The 23,825-nt window shown below is 31.0% G+C and overlaps 1 protein-coding gene and 1 long non-coding RNA gene across 6 annotated transcripts in view; one reads left to right on the forward strand and one right to left on the reverse strand.

Annotated features, from left to right (window-relative positions):
- The window catches only part of LOC126739729 (uncharacterized), a 52,274-nt gene extending 46,588 nt beyond the window's left edge, over positions 1-5,686 (reverse strand). The window contains exon 1 of the long non-coding RNA XR_007661694.1: positions 4,892-5,686. This is a non-coding gene — a long non-coding RNA (uncharacterized LOC126739729). The remainder of the gene's footprint in view (positions 1-4,891) is intronic.
- LOC126739727 (inositol polyphosphate-4-phosphatase type I A) overlaps positions 5,673-23,825 on the forward strand; it is a 114,688-nt gene continuing 96,535 nt past the window's right edge. For 3 of the 5 annotated variants that reach the window (XR_007661693.1, XM_050445520.1, XM_050445523.1), the window contains exons 1-4: positions 5,673-5,840; positions 19,361-19,486; positions 20,808-20,882; positions 22,777-22,950. Coding sequence is in view for 4 of the 5 variants with exons in the window: in XM_050445520.1 (XP_050301477.1) it covers positions 19,369-19,486; positions 20,808-20,882; positions 22,777-22,950 (367 nt within the window). In the remaining variant the exon portion in view is untranslated. Of the gene's footprint in view, positions 5,841-10,346; positions 10,373-19,360; positions 19,487-20,807; positions 20,883-22,776; positions 22,951-23,825 lie in introns of all 5 variants that reach the window. The other 2 variants (XM_050445521.1, XM_050445522.1) reach the window with 2 other exon arrangements.

Below are 23,825 nucleotides of genomic sequence, written 5' to 3' on the forward strand. Positions count from 1 at the left end.
TAAGAGAAAGACTATAATTACATATAGACAAAAAAAGTGTAGATTTGATTTTTTTTTCGGTATAAAAGATAAATGTTTGTTAAATAATAAATAACGTAAAAAAAACACAGTAATTGTTAAAAATTTTGTTACACCTTCAAACTTGGTGTATAAATAAAAGATAATAAAATACATGATATATCTCAGAGACACACGTTTTTTCAGGGGATGAAGGGGTGTAAGCCACCCCAAATAGTTTAAAAAATCGTAGTAATTAGTAATAATTTTGTTACACCTTCAAACTTGGTGTATAAATAAAAGATAATAAAATACACGATATATCTCAGAGACACACGTTTTTTCAGGGGATGAAGGGGTGTAAGCCACCCCCAAATAACTTAAAAAATTGTGGTAATTAGTAATAATTTTGTTACACCTTCAAACTTGGTGTATAACTAAAAGATAATAAAATACACCATATATCTTAGAGACACACGTTTTAGATATATGGTGTATTTTATTATCTTTTATTTATACACCAAGTTTGAAGGTGTAACAAAATTATTACTAATTACTACAATTTTTTAAGTTATTTGGGGGTGGCTTACACCCCTTTATCCCCTGAAAAAACGTGTGTCTCTGAGATATATCATGTATTTTATTATTTGTTATTTATTCACCAAGTTTGAAGGTGTAACAAAATTATTACTAATTACTACAATTTTTTAAGTTATTTGGGGGTGGCTTACACCCCTTCATCCTTTGAAAAAACGTGTGTCTCTAAGATATATCTTGTATTTTATTATCTTTTAATTATTCACCAAGTTTGAAGGTGTAACAAAATTATTACTAATTACTACAATTTTTTAAGTTATTTGGGGGTGGCTTACACCCCTTCATCCTTTGAAAAAACGTGTGTCTCTAAGATATATCGTGTATTTTATTATCTTTTAATTATTCACTAAGTTTGAAGGTGTAACAAAATTATTACTAATTACTACAACTTTTTAAACTATTTGGGGGTGGCTTACACCCCTTCATCCCCTGAAAAAACGTGTGTCTCTAAGATATATCATGTATTTTATTATCTTTTATTTATTCACCAAGTTTGAAGGTGTAACAAAATTATTACTAATTACTACAATTTTTTTAGTTATTTGGGGGTGGCTTACACCCCTTCATCCCCTGAAAAAACGTGTGTCTCTAAGATATATGGTGTATTTTATTATCTTTTATTTATACACCAAGTTTGAAGGTGTAATAAAATTTTTAACAATTACTGTGATTTTTTTTACGTTATTTATTATTTAACAAACATTTATCTTTTATACCGAAAAAAAAATCAAATCTACACTTTTTTTGTCTATATGTAATTATAGTCTTTCTCTTAACTTTATTTTAAATGTTTAAAATCACATTTATAATCCTTCAATATGCAAAAAAATAGATTGCGTGCAGAACTTATCTGGGCGACTGTAAAAATTTGATTTTCGTTTCTGATTCTGTTGCTAACTTCCATGACGTATAATCGTGCTTAGCATCATAGGTACCTTTCCTATATAATTTAATTTGAGATCGCTTCAACAATGTTATAATTTGTCATATAGCTTTGGCCATTGGCTATTTATCTTTTCCAAGAAAATTGTCTTCATTTATTTTTAAAATAAAGCACAAAAACTTCTGTAATTAAAAAAATTAACGAGTTTTAATATCTTTTCAAGAAGCAATGAATCGTTTAATAAAGAGAAATCGTTTTTTAATTATTCTTTTTTCCTTTTTTTTTTAAATTAATGCATACAATTAAAAAAAAAACATGCGTTAAAAGTGAATTCAATTACCTTTAAAATAAGGTATCACATTGAAGATTTTAGAAAATAATTAAACTCCAAAAATACAGCTGTTACAATTAAATATATGTATGTTTAAAAATGGGCATTTAGATAAGAAATCTCCATACCTAATATCATTTGTTTGGCTAAAGCAATGTAGGTATTAATAAGTGTTGCCTTTATTCCTTTCATATCTTTTAATGTCCTAATAACTAATGTACGCAGAGTTAAATATGTTGATAATCGTTTTTATTAAAAAAATATTATGATGAGATATGAATATAGTTTTCAATTTCTCCTATTCATTTCATAAACATATTTTATACAAGTATTTCAAATGTAATATAAGAAAAATTGAGGGAAACTATTATTACTAAAATTATAAAAAAACCACATTTTGACAAATTACATTTATTTATTTATTTAATATTTATTTATTTATTTAATATTTAAACAGAAATATAAAGTAATTTACAACGAATTTTAACAAAATAGAAAAGCTATATAAATATTAGTACCTAGGTATGCAGTACCTGTATGCGCTTGAAAAATAATGCTTCAAATGTTAATTTCATGCTAATAAGAGTATATTTTGAGAACCAAAAGGTTAAAACAAGGCAAGACCAACGTAAAACTAATTTTAAAATTTTAATTATAAAAGAGAATAATTGGCCAATATATAGAGGTGCATGTCCACAGTGTAATTAAAAGTACATTAATTGTAATGGCACTAAATTTTAAAATTTTTAAAAAATATTTGGCAATTACTAGCTTTACCGATAACTATTTATTATCTTTTGATATAGTGTTTTTGTTCTTTGGCTACTCGAGCTTAGTTTCTAATCTTAATGAGAAAAGGAATATGAATCTCAAAAAAAATTATATTTGATTATCAAAAATATGAACTAAGCTATTTAAAAGTTCTAATTTATGTGTCTAACTAATTTGATAGTTACATTTTTTTACTTACATACCTTTTAATACTAACATATACATGTACATATGTAATGAACCCTTGCTTTTTAAAAATGGGCATGTAATTGTAAATTAAGTAGTGATTAAAAGAACAAGGGTACTAAATAAATAATGTCTATTTACCAATTTTCAAAATTATTTCACATTATATAACCCTCCTAATTAATTACAAATAAACAAGTTACTGAGAAGAATAAGCAACTTAGGCTTGTAATACTAATTAGTAATACTAATATTAAAGAAATATACAGCTTATTATTAATTTACTCATACACATGTTTTACACTTACTTATACTACACTACATTTTCATAATAATACTCTCAGAGATTAATGTGTGTAAAGCTAGCGTCCGATCGATATCCAGCAACCAAAGTCGAGAACGCAGCATATGCCGGTTGCCAGCGACCAATTTATAGTCCGCGCTCCCTGTTATTTAATCAATATAATGCCCGTATCTCCTGAAATTCCCAAAGGATTTTAATAATTTTTTGTCCAGATATTAACAATGAATACCTAAATCGACTGACGATGGTCTCAAGCCTCTACAAACTAAGGTTTTGTTGTGAAAATTAATTAAAAAGTCAAATTGTAAAAAAATGAAAAAGGCTCTAACTCCCAAAATTCCCAAAGGATTTCGATAAAACTTTTTTTTATAAAAGATAATAAATATCTAAATTGATTTGACATGGTTGCAAATCTCTACAAAGGAAAGTTTTTTGGTAAAAAATTATTGAAATGTTAGATGTAGAAAAATATAAACGACTATAACTTCCAAAACTCCCAAAGGATTCGAATGAAACGATTTAGATATTTATTATTAAATGTATTAAAAAGTTTCATTCGAATTCTTTGGGAGTTTTGGGAGTTATAGTCGTTTATATTTTTCTACATCTAACACTTCAATAATTTTTTACCAAAAAACTTTCGTTCGTAGAGATTTGCAACCATGTAAAATCGATTTAGATATTTATTACTAATTGCGTAAAAAAGTTTCATTCAAAGCCTTTGGGAGTTTTGGAAGTTATAGTCGTTTATATTTTTCTACATCTAACACTTCAATAATTTTTTACCAAAAAACTTTCGTTTGTAGAGATTTGCAACCATGTAAAATCGATTTAAATATTTATTACTAATTGCGTAAAAAAGTTTCATTTCAATCCTTTGGGAGTTTTGAGAGTTATAGTCGTTTATATTTTTCTACATCTAACATTTCAATAATTTTTTACCAAAAAACTTTCGTTTGTAGAGATTTGCCACCATGTAAAATCGATTTAGATATTTATTACTAATTGCGTAAAAAAGTTTCATTCAAAGCCTTTGGGAGTTTTGGAAGTTATAGTCGTTTATATTTTTCTACATCTAACATTTCAATAATTTTTTACCAAAAAACTTTCGTTTGTAGAGATTTGCAACCATGTCAAATCAATTTAGATATTTATTATCTTTTATAAAAAAAAGTTTTATCGAAATCCTTTGGGAATTTTGGGAGTTAGAGCCTTTTTCATTTTTTTACAATTTGACTTTTTAATTAATTTTCACAACAAAACCTTAGTTTGTAGAGGCTTGAGACCATCGTCAGTCGATTTAGGTATTCATTGTTAATATCCGGACAACAAATTATTAAAATCCTTTGGGAATTTCAGGAGATACGGGCATTATATTGATTAAATAACAGGGAGCGCGGACTATAAATTGGTCGCTGGCAACCGCCATATACTGCGTTCTCGATTTTGGTTGCTGGATATCGATCGGACGCTGGCTTTACACACATCAGAGATTAACCTATCTGAACTTGCTCAAGTCAAAATTTTGCTTGGTATGGCATGAAGAAGACACTATCAATAACATCATTAAAGTTCACACATATTTGTTTTGCATTTTTCTCCAGATACTTTGATTCTTGCACCAGTTTCTCACAAATAACAAATTTCGAAATTTGCTAAATAAACAAGTGTTAATCTATATTTTCCATGAAAATTCACAATTAGTGTTGCAACCCACAATTTTTGCCCAATTGGGTAGTAATAAAATAACATTGACATTTTAGCAAAGTTTAGAAATTGCAATTGGATAAGATCCAAAATAAGCAAAACAAAGCAAACTAACCTGACTTTGTTCGGATCTGCATGTGGCGCCATCCTTTAAAAACTGCTTGAACGTTTTAAATGCAGTTTTATTCGAAAAATCAATAAAGCAAGGAAATCGGAAAAAAGTACAATTTAAAAGAATTTTTCATCAGATTTGCCTGAAATTCGGCACACAGATTCTCGCATATATTCGGCACAGATTCACTATTTTGTTTTGTGATATTCGATCTGGTTATCTTAACATTTAATAAACTGTAAATAAAAGACCATCGGTAAAACTGGCAACGACGTGAACGCCCGACCAAGATTCAAGCCAGCCTGAACAGCTGGAAGGAAGCCAATAATAGCAAATCACAAAATGTAAATTATAACGGATCGCCAAACAAAATAGTGAATCTGAGCGGAATCGAATAAGAAACGCTTTGACCAATTTTCGACTCATTCTAATGTGAGGTTTTTTTTTAAGTACTTTTCTAAGATGCAAAAAGTGACCAATCACGAGAGCGGATTAGACGTCGGAAAAGCGGCAAATAAGCAAAAAAAAGCTGCATTATTTTTTTAGGCTATTATGGAAGACCGACGCACTGTTGCAGAACCCTCTATATTTGTATAACTGTCAGTTTCAAACTTACAGAAAAGGCGCCAAAAAACACCTGCTTCTTCAGTCCAATGGACGTCGTCGATACTAATACTAGTTTTGAAACATATTGGGGCTTTGCTACGTAGCAACTCGATGCTCTCCATACTTCTTATATAATTATGATACATTTACTGGGTCATTTGTTGACACTCCACCGCCCGTCTCGCCAGGCTGTCATCGTGTCATCCAGAACAAAAGTCAACTAAGCCTCCAGGAATAGTGAAAAATGTGACAAAATCATTAGGAAATGTGGGGAACTCAATTTGTTTATATGATAAAAACATAAGCATGTGACAATCTTTAGTGACGTTTTAGGAAAACATTCCTGGTAAGTCCCCAATTTGCCAGATTTTAAAATTTCTTTATTCACACTGTGTTAATGGCACTTTTGAAATATGTGATAGAAACAAAGTATTATAAGATTTATTGATTATATCTGCCCTATATGTTCATGAATTTTTATTGACATTATTGTGTAGGCATCTTATAATGAGATTATTTATGAAACAGAGGGACTCCTAACTTTGCTAAGTGGGAGTCTTTAGTATAATAATAGGTTTATATACCAACTGTAATTATGGGAAATATTAAAAAATTCTCTGCAGACAGTTACTTTTCTAAATAAGAAATGTTATTTCACAATCATCCAACTAACAAAAACCCACTCAGTAAAATCTATCAATAAGAATCTAGGGAAAACCAGTATTTAATTAGTTTCATTAACCAAAATATACAAAATGAGAGATTTCAGAAGAAAAAAATAGCCTTCATATTAGTGTCAAGGCTGCTTGTGTAAAACAACTTTGTGTTGCTGTAGTGGAACAACTCTTAACTTTAATAGGTACCTACAAAAGTCGACTTGACTTGACCCCACATCAAAAAAGTTTTTGATATGGGGTCAAGTAAGTTACTAAAAAATAAAACTTTAATCTTTGGCATTTTCATATTGTAAAAGTTTCATTATTTTGACAAGTTTTTCTACTTTTTCTGGGCCTAAACAGTTTCTTATGTCTGAAAAAATTGTAAATATTCATGTCATGGATTTTTTCTTGTTATACTGTCATCAAACATTTCTGAGTGACCTTGATAATGTCCCTATACATAAGGTAATTTGTGTTAAAAGTGTGCACACATGCAATTTGTAAATTCAGTCATGTGTTATTCAAAATTTGAGGCATATTTTTCTCTTTCTTTCTTTTAAAGACTATTCTTATAAGTCCGCTCTGCAACTATATATTAATATGTCGGGATATTTATGTCTCCTTTTAGGCCTTTTTCTTTTTTTCTTTCTTCTTTCCCTCTTTGTTCTGCTTTTCCATTACTGGGGCAACAAAATTGGGATACTAATTGGGTACAGTTGGGCAACAAAGTGTGTACAATATATCACCTACCATCCGATTCCCATTAGTCACCTTGTGGCTTAACTAACCATCCCAGAAGCCCTAGGAAGATTATGGTATATCCTGAACCCCATTGTTAGGTATAGCCGAGGGATTCGACGGTGACACAGGTACCACTTGTAGTCAGAAGTCAAAAGTCAAAAATAGCTTTATTGTTATGTAACATAATCTGTTGTTAACAAAGCATTATATAAAACCTTAAAGATAGTTGACAACATAATCTTTTACAAAAATATAAAAATTTTGACAATTCTTACATACATAGAATATAGAACACACCCAAAGAAAAGGTAGTAAGAAGTCACATCAAGCTACCCAAAACTCTTCACTGTCAAAAAGTTGTATTTAAAAAAAACTCGTCTAGAGAATAAAATGCTTTAGCAAGTAAAAGTTTCTTTATATTTTTCCGAAAATGTTTTTTCACAATTTATTAGCCTTGGTAACCTGGCAGAGGTAACGAGAAGGTTGTTCGGAGATTGTAACCCGAGAAAGGAGGGCTAAGCTGATGGCAAAATTTTTTGTGGATAAGACAAACAGTCTCTAAAATAAAAGGCATGGCAATGTCAGGACAGAGTGTTTTAAAAATAATGGCCACAAATTACACACAAACAATTTACACACATGTAGCATATGGCTCTTTTTTGCAAAATAAATAGAGAGCTGAACAAATACTGAGAGCACCCTCCCCAAAACACAATACCATATTTCAGATGAGACTCAGTAAGAGCATGGTAGGCAATTTTAGCCACATCAAGTTCCAGAGAATGTGTTATTACTCTAATAGCATAACAGTTGGATGATAACTTCCCTATTAAAGAGGAGATATGATTTTCAAATTTTAATTGCTTATCAATCATCAGACCCAAAAATTTGCATGTTTCTGAAGGACTTATTGTTTCATTTTGCAAAGTGACAGTTCCAAAGTTACATTTAAAGGTTAAAATATTAGTTTTAGAAATATTAAAAGTTAATCTATTAGACTTACCTATTAGACTTAACCATAACTTTACAAGAATTAAATCTTCATCAACAATAATCTTTAACCTCTTGGTGTCAGTGCCATGGCAAAGTAATGTTGTATCATCTGCAAAGATAGTAAATTTGCCCCTAATTGGAATTTGAGAGATATCATTGACATATAGCAGGAACAATATTAGTCCAAGAACAGAACCCTGGGGTACACCTGCATCCATATCCAGACAGGATGACATATCAGTATCAAAGAATACCCTGTGTGTTCTTCCAGATAGGTAAGAACGAAACCAGTCGAGAGCAACTCCTCTGAATCTATAGATCAGATGTACCCAGTTTCATCTGGAATCCAAATTGCTGATGGTTAAGAGCATTATGCCGTTTCAGAAATTCCATCATCCTAGTTTTTACCAATCTCTCTACAAGCTTGCCAAGTGTGGGAAGGACCCACTTAAAAGTGAAACATTTATCATCTCAGCCAAAGAATCAAGGGTTGGTAGCGGTAGCGCTATTAGGACCTTTAGTGACAGCCCATCCCATCCAGAAGAGTTCTTATTTTTCATTGAGGATAGAGCTTCCATTATTTCACTAGCATCTGTTTGCGGTCTAAATAAAAATGTTTCAGGCACCATAATGTTGTGTAAGTATGAACGCGGATCTCTAACAGACTGAGGCAATAATATTAATAGACCCAAAGTAACATATAAACCATTTATTGATCCAGTCATAATCCCCACACATTATTAAAAGACCATCTATTATTTTATTTACCTGGTTTATCACATATTTGTGTTTATCAAAGTCAAGTCAAAACATCTCATTGACAAAGCTAAAATTAAATTGTAAAATAATATAGATAAGTCAAAATTTGTAGAAATAAAAATTAACATAAAATTGACATATAAATATAGCACTTGACACAAACAAAAACTAAAACAAAACAAAATAAGATAAGGTGGGTACATAAATCTTAACACACAACTCATGATGATTCCACAAGATGCTTGTATCATCTGCAAAAAGTGTCACCCATAATTTCCACTTGGCAAATGTCATTAATGAACCAAAAAAATAACACAGGTCCCAGCACTGTCCCCTGCGGTACTCCACAACTTACAGATTGGAAAGTGAAACTGAGCCAGAAAAAGGTACACTCTGCATCCTTCCCGTAAGATATGACCCAAACCAATTCAGGGATATACCTCTAAACCCATGTCTCTAGCTTTTGAAGTAGTATTTCATGACTGACAAGCCTTAGTCAAATCGCAGAACACTGCTCCAGAAACCTCACCTTTATTTAGACCCAGCTGATCCAAAAGGGAAAACAGAGTCATCTGCCCCCATGTGTTCTCGAAAGCCAAACTGATTTGAATTCAGTACGTTGTTCCTACTAAAAAAAACAATGACTCTGACCTTAAGGAGTTTGTCTATAATTTTAGCCAATGTTGGAAGAAGAGAAATTGGCCTATAGTTTGAAGAACATGAAGCATCCCCACCTTTGTGTAACGGTATGATTATAGCCTTTTTTAGGAAGTCTGGAAAATGTCCTCCTGAAAACGAGTTATTTATAACATTTACCAAAGAATTAATAGCAGAAGCACTCAGTTCTTGAAATATACAAAGAGACATGCAGTCCTATCCTACAGACTTTTTGTTTTTTATTTTGGAAATCAAAACCCTCATTTCATTTTCATCTGTTGGATATAACAAGAATGTAACCCAGACTCTCTTGTGTGACAAATATTTCAAGAAATCTTTGGTTGGTGCAAAAGAAATCATTGAGCTTATCCGACGTAATAGTACTGGAGGTAATTTATAATTGACCAGATTTCTTTACACACATTTTTTAAAAGCTGACAATCTTGATGCATAATAATTTCTCTTTGCTGATTTTATGATGTTCCTATAAATAGTTCTATATTTATGATAGTAATCCTGGAATTGTTGATTATAATGATTACATTTTCTCAGACAGTGAAGCTATTTCATATTTTTGGAAGATGTTCTTATTCCCCTTGTTACCCAACATTTCCTAGATTTTTTTTTGAGTTTAATAATAGGAAAACTAGTTGTAAAAAAAATAAATAGTAAAACTATTGGTTTATCACAGTCAGTTGAAGGCCATGTGACCTATTCACCAAGTGCTCTAAATTTTGCGAAGTTCCTCTTGCTAAATATACGCCAATTTTTTTTGATTAATGAATGAGTGCCCTTGAGTAAAGGAAATTTAGATAGTAACGCTTCATGATCTGAGAGAGAAGCATTTAGAACACTACAAAAAACATTTTTAAAATTTGAACACATATAATCCAGTATTGTTGCTCCATGATCAGTAATTCTTGTTGGCTCATTTACATGCATACTAACATTGTTCATACGAAAAACCTGGTTAATAAATTTTATAGTGACAGCTAATTGTGAGCTTTATTTTTATCCTTTTAGTTTTCCTGCTTTTGTTTCAGGGTCTTCAAGACAGGACCAAATTCAGGTAAGAGGTGTTCCATTGCATAAGGGTCAAAAGTAAGTTCTTGTTTACATTGTTTTTGTTGTTTTACCCACTCCATTCTGCTGGGGCTAGCTATGGCCTTGGACTAGGACCCTTGGAAACCCTTTATTTGAAATCTTAGCCACTTTTGTTTGCTACCACTTTTTAAATATTTGGTTTTTAAAATCTCTTTCCTTAATTTTTTTTACCTTCAACTTTTTTTTTCCTAACATACTGATCAGGAAGTATTATGTATTAGAATATCTACTTAGTGCATTTTCCTTATATGCCATTGTAGTGCATCATCCATGTTGAGGTATTTCCCGTAAAGGTAAAAAATGTCCTAGGTATTACAAAGTTACCTCAATTACCAAATTCAACTTTACAAAGGCTAGCTATTAACTTTACATAGGCCCGATTCTGTGAGCCAGAATCCGGCCCATCTTGAAATATCTACAGATGTTAATATAGCCACTAAGGCTTTCTATTCTACTCTTAATGAAATTTTTTGATAAATCAGTACCTAAGTAAAAAAAAAACAGAAAATCTTAAATCAAGAAAATCCAGATCATTCTACTGGATATCCAGATACCACTGCACTAGAGCTTCTGTTAAGATTAAAATGAAAGGTGTCTACACCCCAAATGTTTTGTTCTGTTGTGGAACTAACATTTGAGGACAGAATTTATTCAAGTTCTCCAGAAATTGCAGATGTTCGCGTTTTTTTTTAAGTCCGTGTATATTAATGATAAAAATTTAACTTGCTTGCTATTTAAACCCATGTCATTTTTTGTGGTCAGCCTGAGAGCCTGAGAACCTCTGAGGATGAAATTTTAAAGGCTTTTAAAAAAATTAAAGGGAACAAGGCTATTGGTCCAAATGCGATTGTGTGCTCCCCTTCTTATAACTGCTACATTGAGTAGAGTGAAAATACTTAAAATAAATTTTTAAGAGTGGCTGCTTTTAGATGTGATTACAGGAGGTAGGAGTATTACTATCAGTGGGTCAGGGATAACCTGAACTTACCCATATTAGAGTCACGAAGAACATTACTCGACTTATGTTTTATGCATAAGGTTTTAAATGCTACTATAGATTGTCCCGAGTTATTGTCGCTTTTTAAACTTAGGGTGCCTTCCAGATTAAATAGACAATCATAAATATTTTCAGTCCCATTCCACCATACCAATTATGGCATTAATGAGCCAATTACACGAATGGCTCAAAGTGCTAATGGCCTGTCAAGGCAAATAAGCTTTTTTGACTCTAGGATTAAATCTCTTAAGGGGCAGTTAAAAAATATTATTTCATAGGGTCTTTAATTAAATAGTTCATCTAAGTATAGTTTAATTGAAGTCAATTGGAACACCACCAATATATTTGGCAGGTGTCTGCTTTGCTATCAAAAATAAAACCATGTTGACAACTGGTGTATTTACAAAACGGTCACCAGCCAAGTTAACTGGTGCTGTTCCAATTGACTTCATTTAAACTTTACACCTTTCATTAATTTAAAGATAGTTTTGTATCTGTATATATATGTTTGTATGGGTATGCTATGTAACACTTTTATAAATGGATTGCGTAAATAAATAAATAAATAAATAATATTCTCAGAACTTCAATTTATCTAGATAGGTGGAAAATTACCAAAATATTTCCTATTTACAAATCTGACTAGCGATGAAAAAAGAACAAGCGCCCACTTACTATTAAAAGATCTATTTCTAAAGTATTTGAATGAATTGTCTTTGAGCGCTTGTTTGATGGGGCTTTTACAAATCTTACCTCATTCTGTTAATATGTCCCTGAAGCTATCAATGGAAAATCCCAAGTTGATATTATCTATGGAGAAAGCATTTGATAGAGTGAGACTGTACAATTTTAAAATCTTTGTTAGGCTCAGATGTAGGTATCTTCATATATTACTTTCCTACGTGTTATCTCAGTTGTAGGTTCCAGTATGTCGAAATTAAAGGTTCCAAGTAATGTGTATTTAAAAGGACTTCTGGTGTTCTTTTGGTGTTCCACAGGGTTTTAATTTTGGACCAATCTTGTTTCTGGGTGCTACCAATGATTTGGTTTGCAATATTAAAAATGTATAAAGAATACTATTTGCCGAGGATTCAACATGTTCTCTAAATTCATTGTTAGTTGATTTGGATCATTGTTAGTCGTTGCAAGATGAATTTTGTGTGTTGCGACGTGGTGCGAATTAAATAGCTTTAGATTAAATTACAGTAAATATGTCATTTACCCTTAGTGTTATTTAATCTGAAGTGTTTAATCACACCTTAAATAGTGAACAACTTTGAAGAGTACCACAGCAAAAAGATCTAGGAGTATTTTTTTTGTTTTCTGAACACATTTTATCTAAAGTGGAAAATTCCAAAAAAAATCTCTATTAGTAGAACCACCAAGGACCTAAGTATTGAAGTGAGTCTTCATTCCTTCATTTTTTGGTAGTTTGGTTTTGCCAATCTTGGAATATCTTGTTTTATTATTTGGTCGCCCCAATATAATGCCTGGAAAGGATTGAAGTGGATGTATTTCGGGAAATTCAGTATATATGCCTAGATAGTCTGTGATAATGACCATTAGTTAAAAATTTTTGATGGGCTGTCTCTGAGTAAAAGAAGAATTAAAATACATTTGTGTACTCTTTTTAAAATCCTGACAAACAAAATAGATGGTCATCAGATTCTTCAGCTGCATTTTGATCAGCTGAATCACAATGAACACTCACCATCCACCAGCATTGTATCTGGCTTATCCACGAATGAATGATTTGAACCTTTTAACCTGTATGCTTCCAATATTGATATTGATTTAGCCAGTTTGAATCAATTTAAGAGAATAATACTAAATAAACTGAAATAGAATTGAACTGAACAGTAATATGTTAGGTATTAATTTTTGTATTATATTGGTGTAGGTAATTTCTGCATTATTATGTGTATTTATTTAATGTCAATTTTTTTTTGCTATTTATTTCATAAGTACATTGTATGGTATCTTAAGCTAGTAAGTGGATTGATTCATAGCTGTTGATACATGTAATAAACTTTTTATTTTATTATTTATTTATTTATTATTAATCCATATATTATTAATTACAAATTATTATAATTCTCTATACAGTAATTATTAAATATTAATTATTAATAAAACATACTAATTCTTTAACAGAGTCTTTTACTATAAAGTTACACTTAGATGTGAACATCCTACATGGGCCAATACATAAGGAGCCTAACATAAAGAAATATTAAAAATATCAATACAATAATATGTTACAATAAATGTTTTATTTTTTCTTAAATCTAGAAGCTATACTAAAAGCTTTAAATACTTAATTTATACCCTTATCACAAATTTAGATTAAAACAATGATGCTAAGAAATGGAAATGGTCTTTGATATAATCTTTTGTTTCTCTTGTAATATTTGGAAGGAGATTGTAACATTTAGGATCCAGATAAGTAACAAATTTTCTTAGGACATTAAAAGGCTAGAATTAGCATTGCCGTGGAACTCCCGTTTGTTTGCTTGTAACATCTTTGATGCCTTAATGTCAAATGCTTATATAGAAATGACAAAAAAATACTTATACTAATACAATACTAATACTAATACTATTTTGACAGGCACACAACAATACTATTGATCCTCTTTAATAAAATAGAAAGCATTTGCTTTAATAACATATTATTATTCTCTATAAAGAAGTCAATATTCAGAGTAAAATGAATGCAGATTATGTATATTTAAGAAAAAGGCAACAACATAGCAACGTCGCTCGATTAATTTACATAATTGTGCATAAGAAGATCCTGAGGGCTGTACTATTCTGAGTGATGGAGTTCGTAAATTCTTCGTTGAGGAAACTGATAAAAATAGTGATGAAGTGTTCTGTGACCCCCTGATTGAAGAAAAACGTCTAAAATTGGACTGCATAAAAATACAGGCTGACTTAAAGGTTGCAAAAGTCGAAATTGTGGCTTTTCGAGAAAGGTCGGTACAATATCTAAATACTATAATTACACACTTAAAAGCTAATCTAGAAAGTAAGGCTAACGTTTTCAACAACAAAACAGAATCTAGTGCGCACATTATTGATGCAACCAAAACACTCATTTTGAATGGGGCCCTCGTAAATTTTAACGGTAACTCCGCTGCTAGTAAATCAGGCTCAGGTCGCCCAGGGAGCTCTAGCATCGAGATTGCCGGCGAATGGTGCGAATTTAGCGTCGACGACGTCCACAGCACGAGGTCGTGGGGGAAGCAGACGCTTAAAATCAAGATATGGTCTATAGGGCAAAGACCTAAAAAAGAATTCTCACTATCCGAAATATTGACTGTGGGGATAGCGGCTTTAAGGTTCCCCATCTCTTCAATTTTTTCTTCTTGTAAATCTTTTTCCTCATTCTTTGTTAGTTATGTGAATAAAATGTGGATTAAGTTTGACACTGTTCGTTTTGAGGCATTTATATAGCTGGACAAGAATTGGCAAATTTTAAAATGATTTAGCTTGCTGCCCCACTTCTCACAAATATCCAAGAAGGACACATAATTTTTTACAAAGTGATTGACATATTCTATGAATTTACTAAATTTATAATTAAATAAATAAAGTTTATGTCAAAATATATTATTTAAAATAGGACTTGACAGAAATATTATATTAGTATGTAAACATGATTTAATACTGTTGTTGATATAACTAACCCTAGGATATTTGCCACTCCTCAAATCATTAGATCCACAGGATATGATAACATAGTCATTTTCTGTTAGTTTCTTCACTAAAGGACCAATATTCTCTAGTACCCGTTTATAGGATGCATTAGGTTTTGTGATAGTTTCTACTGCAACATTCTCTCCAAGGTAGTTATGCAGTTGTTTGCCCAGGTTTTTCACAGTTTGATCCCCTAAGACTATTATCCTCCTGTACTGGTTCTTCCTTTCAGAACCATGGCTTGGCGATAGTGTGTTTATGACTTCAACAGCTTCATTATTTTTGTGTTAAAAATAAGGTATCCTATTTACCTATTTCTACTTTATATTTTTATTCCAAAGTCTAACACCAATAAGTTAAATTAACAATATATTATATGTGTTGATATATAGTTGAGAATTTCCTCTTTTGAAAATGTGTAAACTTGACAACAGAGAATTAGTGAATATGTTTGTAACCAAAACACCCCCTTGCCTCTGTGCACATGTTGAACTCAAACAAAGTTGTTGTTTACTAATTCTAGTCTCTTAATGTTCTAAGCAAATTTTTGATTTATTTTTTTGTAGCTTGATGGAATCATTAGATTATTGCCGGTTTTCAATCTAGTTACATATTCATGTTACAAATAAAACAATAAAATTAAACTATAGGGAAAAATTACAGGTCAATAAAGGCAGTACTAAGATACATACCAAAATAAAATAAGATTGAGTATAATAATAAGCCAATTGCACATAATTTATCAGTTAATAATCCATGATTAACCCTGTCAAATGCCTTTGCAGAATTAGTCATAATAACATCTAGTTGAACCTTATTATTACAAACTGCTTCTAAGGCAGTATGGGTCAATATGCAAAGGTTTTTTTATAGTGGATCTCCTAGGTGTTGTTAAATAGCAAATTGGTCAATAAAAACTTGTAGCATATCATTAAATAAAATATTTTCAAATTTTTTTTTTTGCTTTTGCACACAAAACACTAACTGGTCTGTAATTTTGCATTGAATTTGTATCACCAGAGCCTTTATAAATTGGAGCAATGATTGCTGTCTTAAGTTTATTAGGAAATTGATTATTTTTAACTGCAATATTAAAAATTTTAGGCAGGGGTCGAGAGAGAAAATAAACACATCCTTTAAAAATATATGTGGGTATGTTTTCAATACCTGTGGCTTTTTTGGTTTTAATCTCTTTATACTATTTCTTATTTCACGTTCTGTAGTGTAGGAAAAATTGAAACTGCCATAAAAATCATTTTTTTAGGCCTATCTGACTGAGTAAAAACAGATGCAAAATACTGAGCAAAGGCATCCGACACAGCTTGGAATCCCTTCAAATATTCAGAATCACGTCTCACCTCATCCGGAATGTCCCCAACAGATTTTTTCGACCTAGGATTGTCGCAAGTGTTCCTTTTAATATTCTCATTATACACGATATCTGATCTGAAGGTTTTAAACTCCAGATTAAGCTGCGGGGAAGCTTGACCTCTCTTAATTTTTTATGCAATCTGTTTTTTGTTTCTGTATTTTTTGCATTAAATTTGTAATGAAATGTGGAGGGTACTTTTTCATTTTATTATTACTAAAAAAATGTCTTTGGTATTGCCTAAGCAATACAAGGATAGAGTTATAGAATATTTGAAGACATTCATCAACATTATCACAATTAAAATTTATATTGTTCCTGTCTATATTAGCTATCAACTGATACAACTATTAATAGTTGCACTTTGAGTAAGCATACACATGTGCTGGTGTCAAGTTGTAACTTTCAGATGAGTCATTATATTTGACTGTAATATCAAAACTGAGAGATGGGCGGTATAAATCCTCTTTTACAAGAGAATCCTCACAGTGTCTTAAATTTTTGATCATAATATTAGAAAGTATAAGATCTAGTTTTCTTTGCGTATGATTAGAAATAACATTTTGCTGTTCCAGGCCATAAAGTTTTTCAATTTTTTTAGATCTTTTTTATTCTCATATTCTTTGTTTTTATACAAATGGTTTTTTGATATATTAATAATTTTTTAAGGTGGATATGATATTGTTTGTATTCTAATTTTTTTTTGTAATGATCAGTTTAGCAAGAAATGTTTTTTTTTAATTTGTCTCTAGTTTTATTTGAAGTAATTATACCTATTAAAATCCATGGTTTAAATTTTTTAACATATTTTGATCCTTGATTAGAGTATGCGATTTTAGAATTATCAATAATCTTCCTAACTTCTTTAACAAAAAGGTTGGCCGCCCGCTCCAAACTAGTTATGTGCAGAATTAGCTTTTGAATTTATCCATCTGTGCTTAAAAATGCAGCAATAGTAAGTGCCTTTTTAAGAAGGGAAATCAATTACTTTTTCCAGCATAGTCAGTAAAATGATTTACAAAATCAACAAAATTAAGCCCACAAATACTAAGCTTTTATTAGTATCATTATCCATTACTTTCCACTTTGTTCTGCCACTACTTGAGCATAGCATTATTTTCGACATAAAATTTCCTGATGGTCACTCCTGTTGGCCAAATGGTAGGGTCCGTAACGAAATCCTTTTCAATGAATTTTATAGATACTTTAAAGAACAAATTACGGTCTTTTGAGGGTAGACTTTCTATCTGAATGTCATCTTGGACCTGTGGACAGTGGCTTTGAACATGGTAATAAATAAAAAAATTCTGGGCAAACACCAGTTTTAATGTTACAAATATAGATGAAGGCTTTATCTGAAGTGGGTTTTCTATTAACTCAACTCCAAAGCTATAAAAAAATGTTCCAGAACCTCTAACGAAATGTTTCTTTCCCATAAGTTCTTTGTGAGAACTTCGTGCGGCGTTTTGACTGCCGCGTTTACATTCAAATTTGAAATATTAGGATCCCTGTTACTTCTTTTATCGCTCCACGTTTATATGATCAGCGGCTACGAAGTTGCCAATCCTTGTTCCGGGAGTTTTTCGAACTAGACTGTTTAAAAACTCAAAGCGCTCCTTTAGTAAGGTTAGGTCGCTCTCGTCTGAATGGGAATCACAATCCCGGCAGGTAAGTTCGTTAAAACCCGCAAATCATATTCCCTTTACTCGTATGGCACCAAAAGCCCCGACATGGTAAATTGCAAGCTGTTCACTAAATATTTACAGTCGCCGAGCATCCACAACTTTTACATTCTTTCGCATTTGAAACGTCGTCTACAGCAATTTTTCTCAATGTTTATAGTTGGTTGAATAAAAAAATAAAAAATTAGTGTAGGATTTAAAAGGTACTCTTTTTATATACAAAAAAACTTACATGTAACAAAACTATACTCTAAATCAAAATAAATATACTAATTTTTTAAATATTTTAATATCGTGCATTGTCTGACTGTGTTGCATTTAAAACCCCTTTTTCATACAAGAGTTTCTCTTAAAAAGTGTCTTTGATATTGAAATTTCGACTTTCACCAAAATTATTAAGATCTGCATATTCCTTTCTATAGAACAACACACTTATTCACTTGAATAATTCAACCAATAGAATTTCAGCCAGTTAATAATTATGCAGACTATGTTGATTTCATTCTTTTCTGTTTTTATTAATTTATTTAAGCAATTTATTCAAAACTAAAGGGTATTTTAATAAGAGTGCAAGATTTTTGTGTTCAATATAACATGGTTTTCTGTAGCAAAATATTGAAATATTTATTGATTTAGAAAATATATATTTGGTGATTATGTATGAAACAAAATAAGTTGAAAATCGCAGCCATAGCTTTGCTCGTATATGCGTACCCTTTTGATGAAATTTTTAATATTGTTATCATACACATGCGAGAATTCGCTGAAGAGTGCCTGTTGAAATGTCCTATTCTCGTGTTCGATGTCGAATTAACGTATCTGGACTTTCTGTCACACTCGCGAACTGCCTGTTGTTTCGTTCAGAACAAACATCTATCCTGTGTTTCACATGATTAACCTAACCAGTACTTTCGCATTTTTTGATTATTTTTTTCACAGTATATGAATTAAAAACATATTTTGAAACATCAAACGCACTTTACAATAATAGTGACAATTAAACTTTGACCAATAATTTTTGACAATCAGGAGGCGTTGTTCTACTGTGTAATGCTCCATGTTTACTGACGCCCATTTGTTAACTTTCGATCTGTGAAGTCATCATCATGTGACATTATGAGTGTGAAAAATGGCGCACAATTCAAATCTTGCGTTCTTATTGAAAAAATTTTTATTATAAAATTAATAGAATTTTTATTTTAGAGTGCACAATGCGCTTCAACAAACAGGAGCTGGTAGCCCTGGCCATGCAGCCTTCAACCAAGTTTGAAAAGGAAGGCATCTTATACATAAGGGAAAGGCAAGAGGGATTCTTCAGAAAATCTGAGAGTGAGTTGGTTCTTGAGTGAGAGAAATAATATGTCAGAATCAGTTTTAAATTTATGTTGTATTTATTGTATAAAAGCATGATTTATTTATTCTGTTTGTTTTTCAAGTTAATGTTAGCTTGTTAAAGGTAGTTTTACTATTTATTTATATAAGTTAATAATGCTAAGACCGAAGTTATCAAATAACTTATTGCATGAATCTGTTATACATTGTGTCAGAGGAATCATCACTTTTTAACTGTGGTGCAGTCAAAATGATTAATTTTGTTTTATTATTCATCCTTATCATATACTAATAGTTTATGATATATATCACAAGTAACATAATATCACAAATAACATAATATATATGCTTTTTTTTTCAAAACGAACCAGCCTTAATGACTTCTTAAAAAAATCAATCGCCTCCTCACCTCCAGCTAACCTCACGTTCACAAGCCAAAAGGAAGCCCCATCGTGTGACATATTGTAAGCACTAATAAAATGTCTATTCAAAAGTGCCAAAAAAAAATAAAATCGGTTGACGTACCAGCGAATAAAGGGCATACAATCTCCTATCCAAACCGAAAAAAACAAAATCCGTCGACGTATAAGCGAATACTAAGCAAAAATGTGTGGTAATAAAAGACATTTTATCAACTTAAACTTTGGGTTGTTGCCTCATAGTGCCACACATTATTTTAAATTGCAAACAATTTTCCATACACAAAAATTTATGGTAATAAGCAGTTCATTGAGTCCAAATAGTCTGAGTCCAGTTCGTGAGGAATTTCAAAACAGACTTTATTATTGTCTCTTTAAATTGTTTATTTTTTAAACACATTTTTACACCTTTACTGTTTATAAGTCGATAAACTTAAATTTTTTTGTACTTCATTGGGGTAGATTGTATGCCCTTTAAAATGATGTATCACACTATAGGAAGCCATTTGACATACTAAAGTATGATGTCGATAAAATATTCATTAGTACCAGACATTTTAGCTTACTATTCGCCGTCGAATATTGAATAGACATTTTTTAATGCTGCTTACATTGATGTGTCACACGATAGGGATCTCCATTTAACATCAAAGTGACGAACGTTGGAGGTAATTGACAGAACTTTGTCAAATATAAAATTAAACGTCCCGCTGTTTATTCTAGATTGACGTGTTTTTTTCTTGTTAAGAAGAATTAAGGGTGGTTCGTTTTGACATGAAAGCACACATATATATATCTATATATATATATATATATATATATAATATGTTCTGTTTCTTCAGATTCTGATTTACTAGTCTGATTTTCTCCAACTCTTTGTTTTAATGGTGTTTTTTTAGGAGGCAAGAAGGGCAAATTGGCAAAACATGAAAAAAGGCTTCGAAACTTGAGTTGTGTGGGGGGAATTACTAAAGGTATTACTGAAAATGGCACTATCCTTTTTTTATTATTTTACCAGGTTATTTTATACAGTAAACAATGATTTCCAAGTACACTAATTAAGATGTTAGCATTTTTTAGCTAATTTTGTCTAAAATAAACTGGTATTCTGGTATTCCATTAACACTTACTAACACATATTTTACATTTTCACCTAACCATACTAACTTGTATTCATTCTAATTCTTTTTTTTTTGTTTCATATACAGATCATGAACCATCTTTAGGGAAACACTTTTGACAATATAAAACATGTGACTGCTTAACCATTCATAATACTACGGTGATCATAATTTTATTGATAAAAATACCTTAGTATTTCTATGCTCAAGCAGACTTCCATAAAGCTCTAGACAAAACATCCATTGTTCAATATAGTTGTTCCAGCAAAAGTATAACTTTAACAGTTGCTGCTATACTTATCTCTTTAACATATCTACATACATAAATAAATTTCCATCATATCTTCTTAACCAATTGTAAATAAGAATGGGTATGTGCTTTCTTTTTAATGGGGTACAAAAAAAGCATATTTATTGCACTTGTTGTCTCACACATATTTCATTTAGTATGCATTTTATGTTTATTTTTTATATTTTTGTTTTATACGTTGCACTACCATATTGAGCTTTATAACCAGGTATGTATGGCTTTTTACTACTTATTTTTTATGCGATATATATTTATCTCTTAACATAATGTACCATAGATTCCATGTATATTCCCTTAGAAGTTAACAAATGTTCTGATAATGAACATACATGCAATCTTATCAGTAATTCAGGATTAGGGTAATCTGAATTTTTTTCTAAATAAAAAATATGCAGTAATTTCTAAACAGAGTGTATAACAACGCTCACAATTGAATATCTGCAAAATTTCGTGAAATAATTTCTATGACATACAAACTATTTCATTAAATATTTACAAGATCATTAAAATATACACGGCGAGGAGTGCGATGCATACGAAATACCTCATGTAAATATCTATTGGTTAAAAGTAACTGTACTTTTGATGTCTGAGCTTGTTTGTAAATTATGTGGGATCGTCGAAGAATTTCATAACTCCTCCATGTCTCGGATTCTTTTAAAGTGGGAAGTTTACCTAGGTGTTTTGGAATGTTAAAATATATCTTGACTGCTCAAAATTGGTTTGCAGGTTGATATAATATTTAGCAGCAATATTTTTTTTTAAATGAAATTGTATAAACTAATATTTTCATTAGGATACAAGGATGAGCAGATGGCGTCATCATAATATTTATTTCAGAGTTCCCCAGCAAAGTCTGGCAACATTTTTTGTTTTATCTGATGACAAAAATTCAAATTTTCTAGAATTTTTTAGGAAACTTAACATCGTATCACTTATTTAAATAATACAATTCTCTTTCTTAAAAACGTAGAGCTCCAAATTTTTATAGTTAATATTGTTGTGATATTTAGACCAATTAAATTACGGTCGGTTTGTGCAAAGTAAAGCGGGTGCAGCAGCAGGTAGTATCGCGAATAACTTCTGAGGTGCGATAGGTGCAAGGAGGAACGGGGGAAACGTCTCTCAAGAACTAAAATATGCAATTTGACACAAAAAGTGTTTTTTTTGTGCTTAATAGAACTACAAAAAATTAGGCTTTTGAAATTTTACTCTCCTTGTTGGCTCTCGAGACACATCAAATTTCTCATTTCTATTTTATTTTCATAAAAAACAGCTTAATGGAAAATTATCATTATTCAATAGCCCCATTGCAAGCGTTTTCATCACTTACTGGCGATTTGTAGCCTGTTCTTTACTTTTCACAAAGCGACCGTCATTTCATCGGACTATAAGGTCCCAGCTGCTTAACTATGCTTAAATGCCATTTAATTTTAGTAAGCCTGGAAAGATGGTGTCGGTTAAGAGGCAATTTACTTTTTTACTTCAAGAGCAAAGACCCATTTTCGGAACCGTTGGGTGTAGTCGTCTTAGAACAGTGCCAGACCAGGATAGACCCTCCCATGGCATCTCCACCTTTGACACATGATGGACACTATCCATTTTATTTAGGTAAGTTTTATAATTTGATATATTAAATAATTCATTTTAAAAATGCAAAAATATTCATCTTGTACTTGTAATTGTGGTATTATATGCGATAATTATTCCCAAACTGGTGAATCTTTGTTCAGAGGAAAGAGTTGTCCTCAAAACTATAAATAAATGGGTTTTGTATGACTTGATGTTTCGACCCGAATTTTTTTTAAAACATATAATAACTTATATAGATAACATATAAGATATTTTAAAACATTTCCCAGATGATTTAATGTGATTAAGCTTGAGAATTTCTTGTTTGTTTTTTTGAAACCTTATTAAAAACACTTTTACATCGCTCTCATGTAATGAAACATTAATATATTGTAACGAAATTCAGGAAGAAACTTTTATTGTCATCGTCAAAAACTTTAACCTAACTCGCCTTGACTGTCGTTTAATTGGTTCCAAGGTAAAAACTTACTAAACAATGAAAACCGAATAAAATGTCCCAAAGCGCGTCCTTTTTAAAGCCCGATGAAACAATTTCGAAATATTTAGAATTTTCTTGTTTTTGCCGAAAGAGACCAATAATCTTAGGAAAATATTGACAGTCAAAGCAAGCACGTATACAAATTCTAGAAGGTGTAAAATACAGGGATTTTAAATAATAATACTTAAAATGGGGAACAAAATGGAGTCCTCAAGCAAGATGAACATCTTAAAAACTAGACACTGTAGAAGCAAATATTAAGCTAAACATAAGTAGAAATTTAAAACTAGATAAATAAAAATAGGTCAATAATAATCTTCCATGTTCCAAAACTTGACCTATTACTTTACTCTTACTGTGTGCGAAAATGTAAGCTTTTTAACTATGCCAGAATGGTTTTATTTGTGTATCTTTT

The sequence above is a fragment of the Anthonomus grandis genome, chromosome 8 (genome assembly GCF_022605725.1).
Source record: "Anthonomus grandis grandis chromosome 8, icAntGran1.3, whole genome shotgun sequence".
Taxonomy (NCBI): Eukaryota; Metazoa; Arthropoda; class Insecta; order Coleoptera; family Curculionidae; genus Anthonomus; species Anthonomus grandis.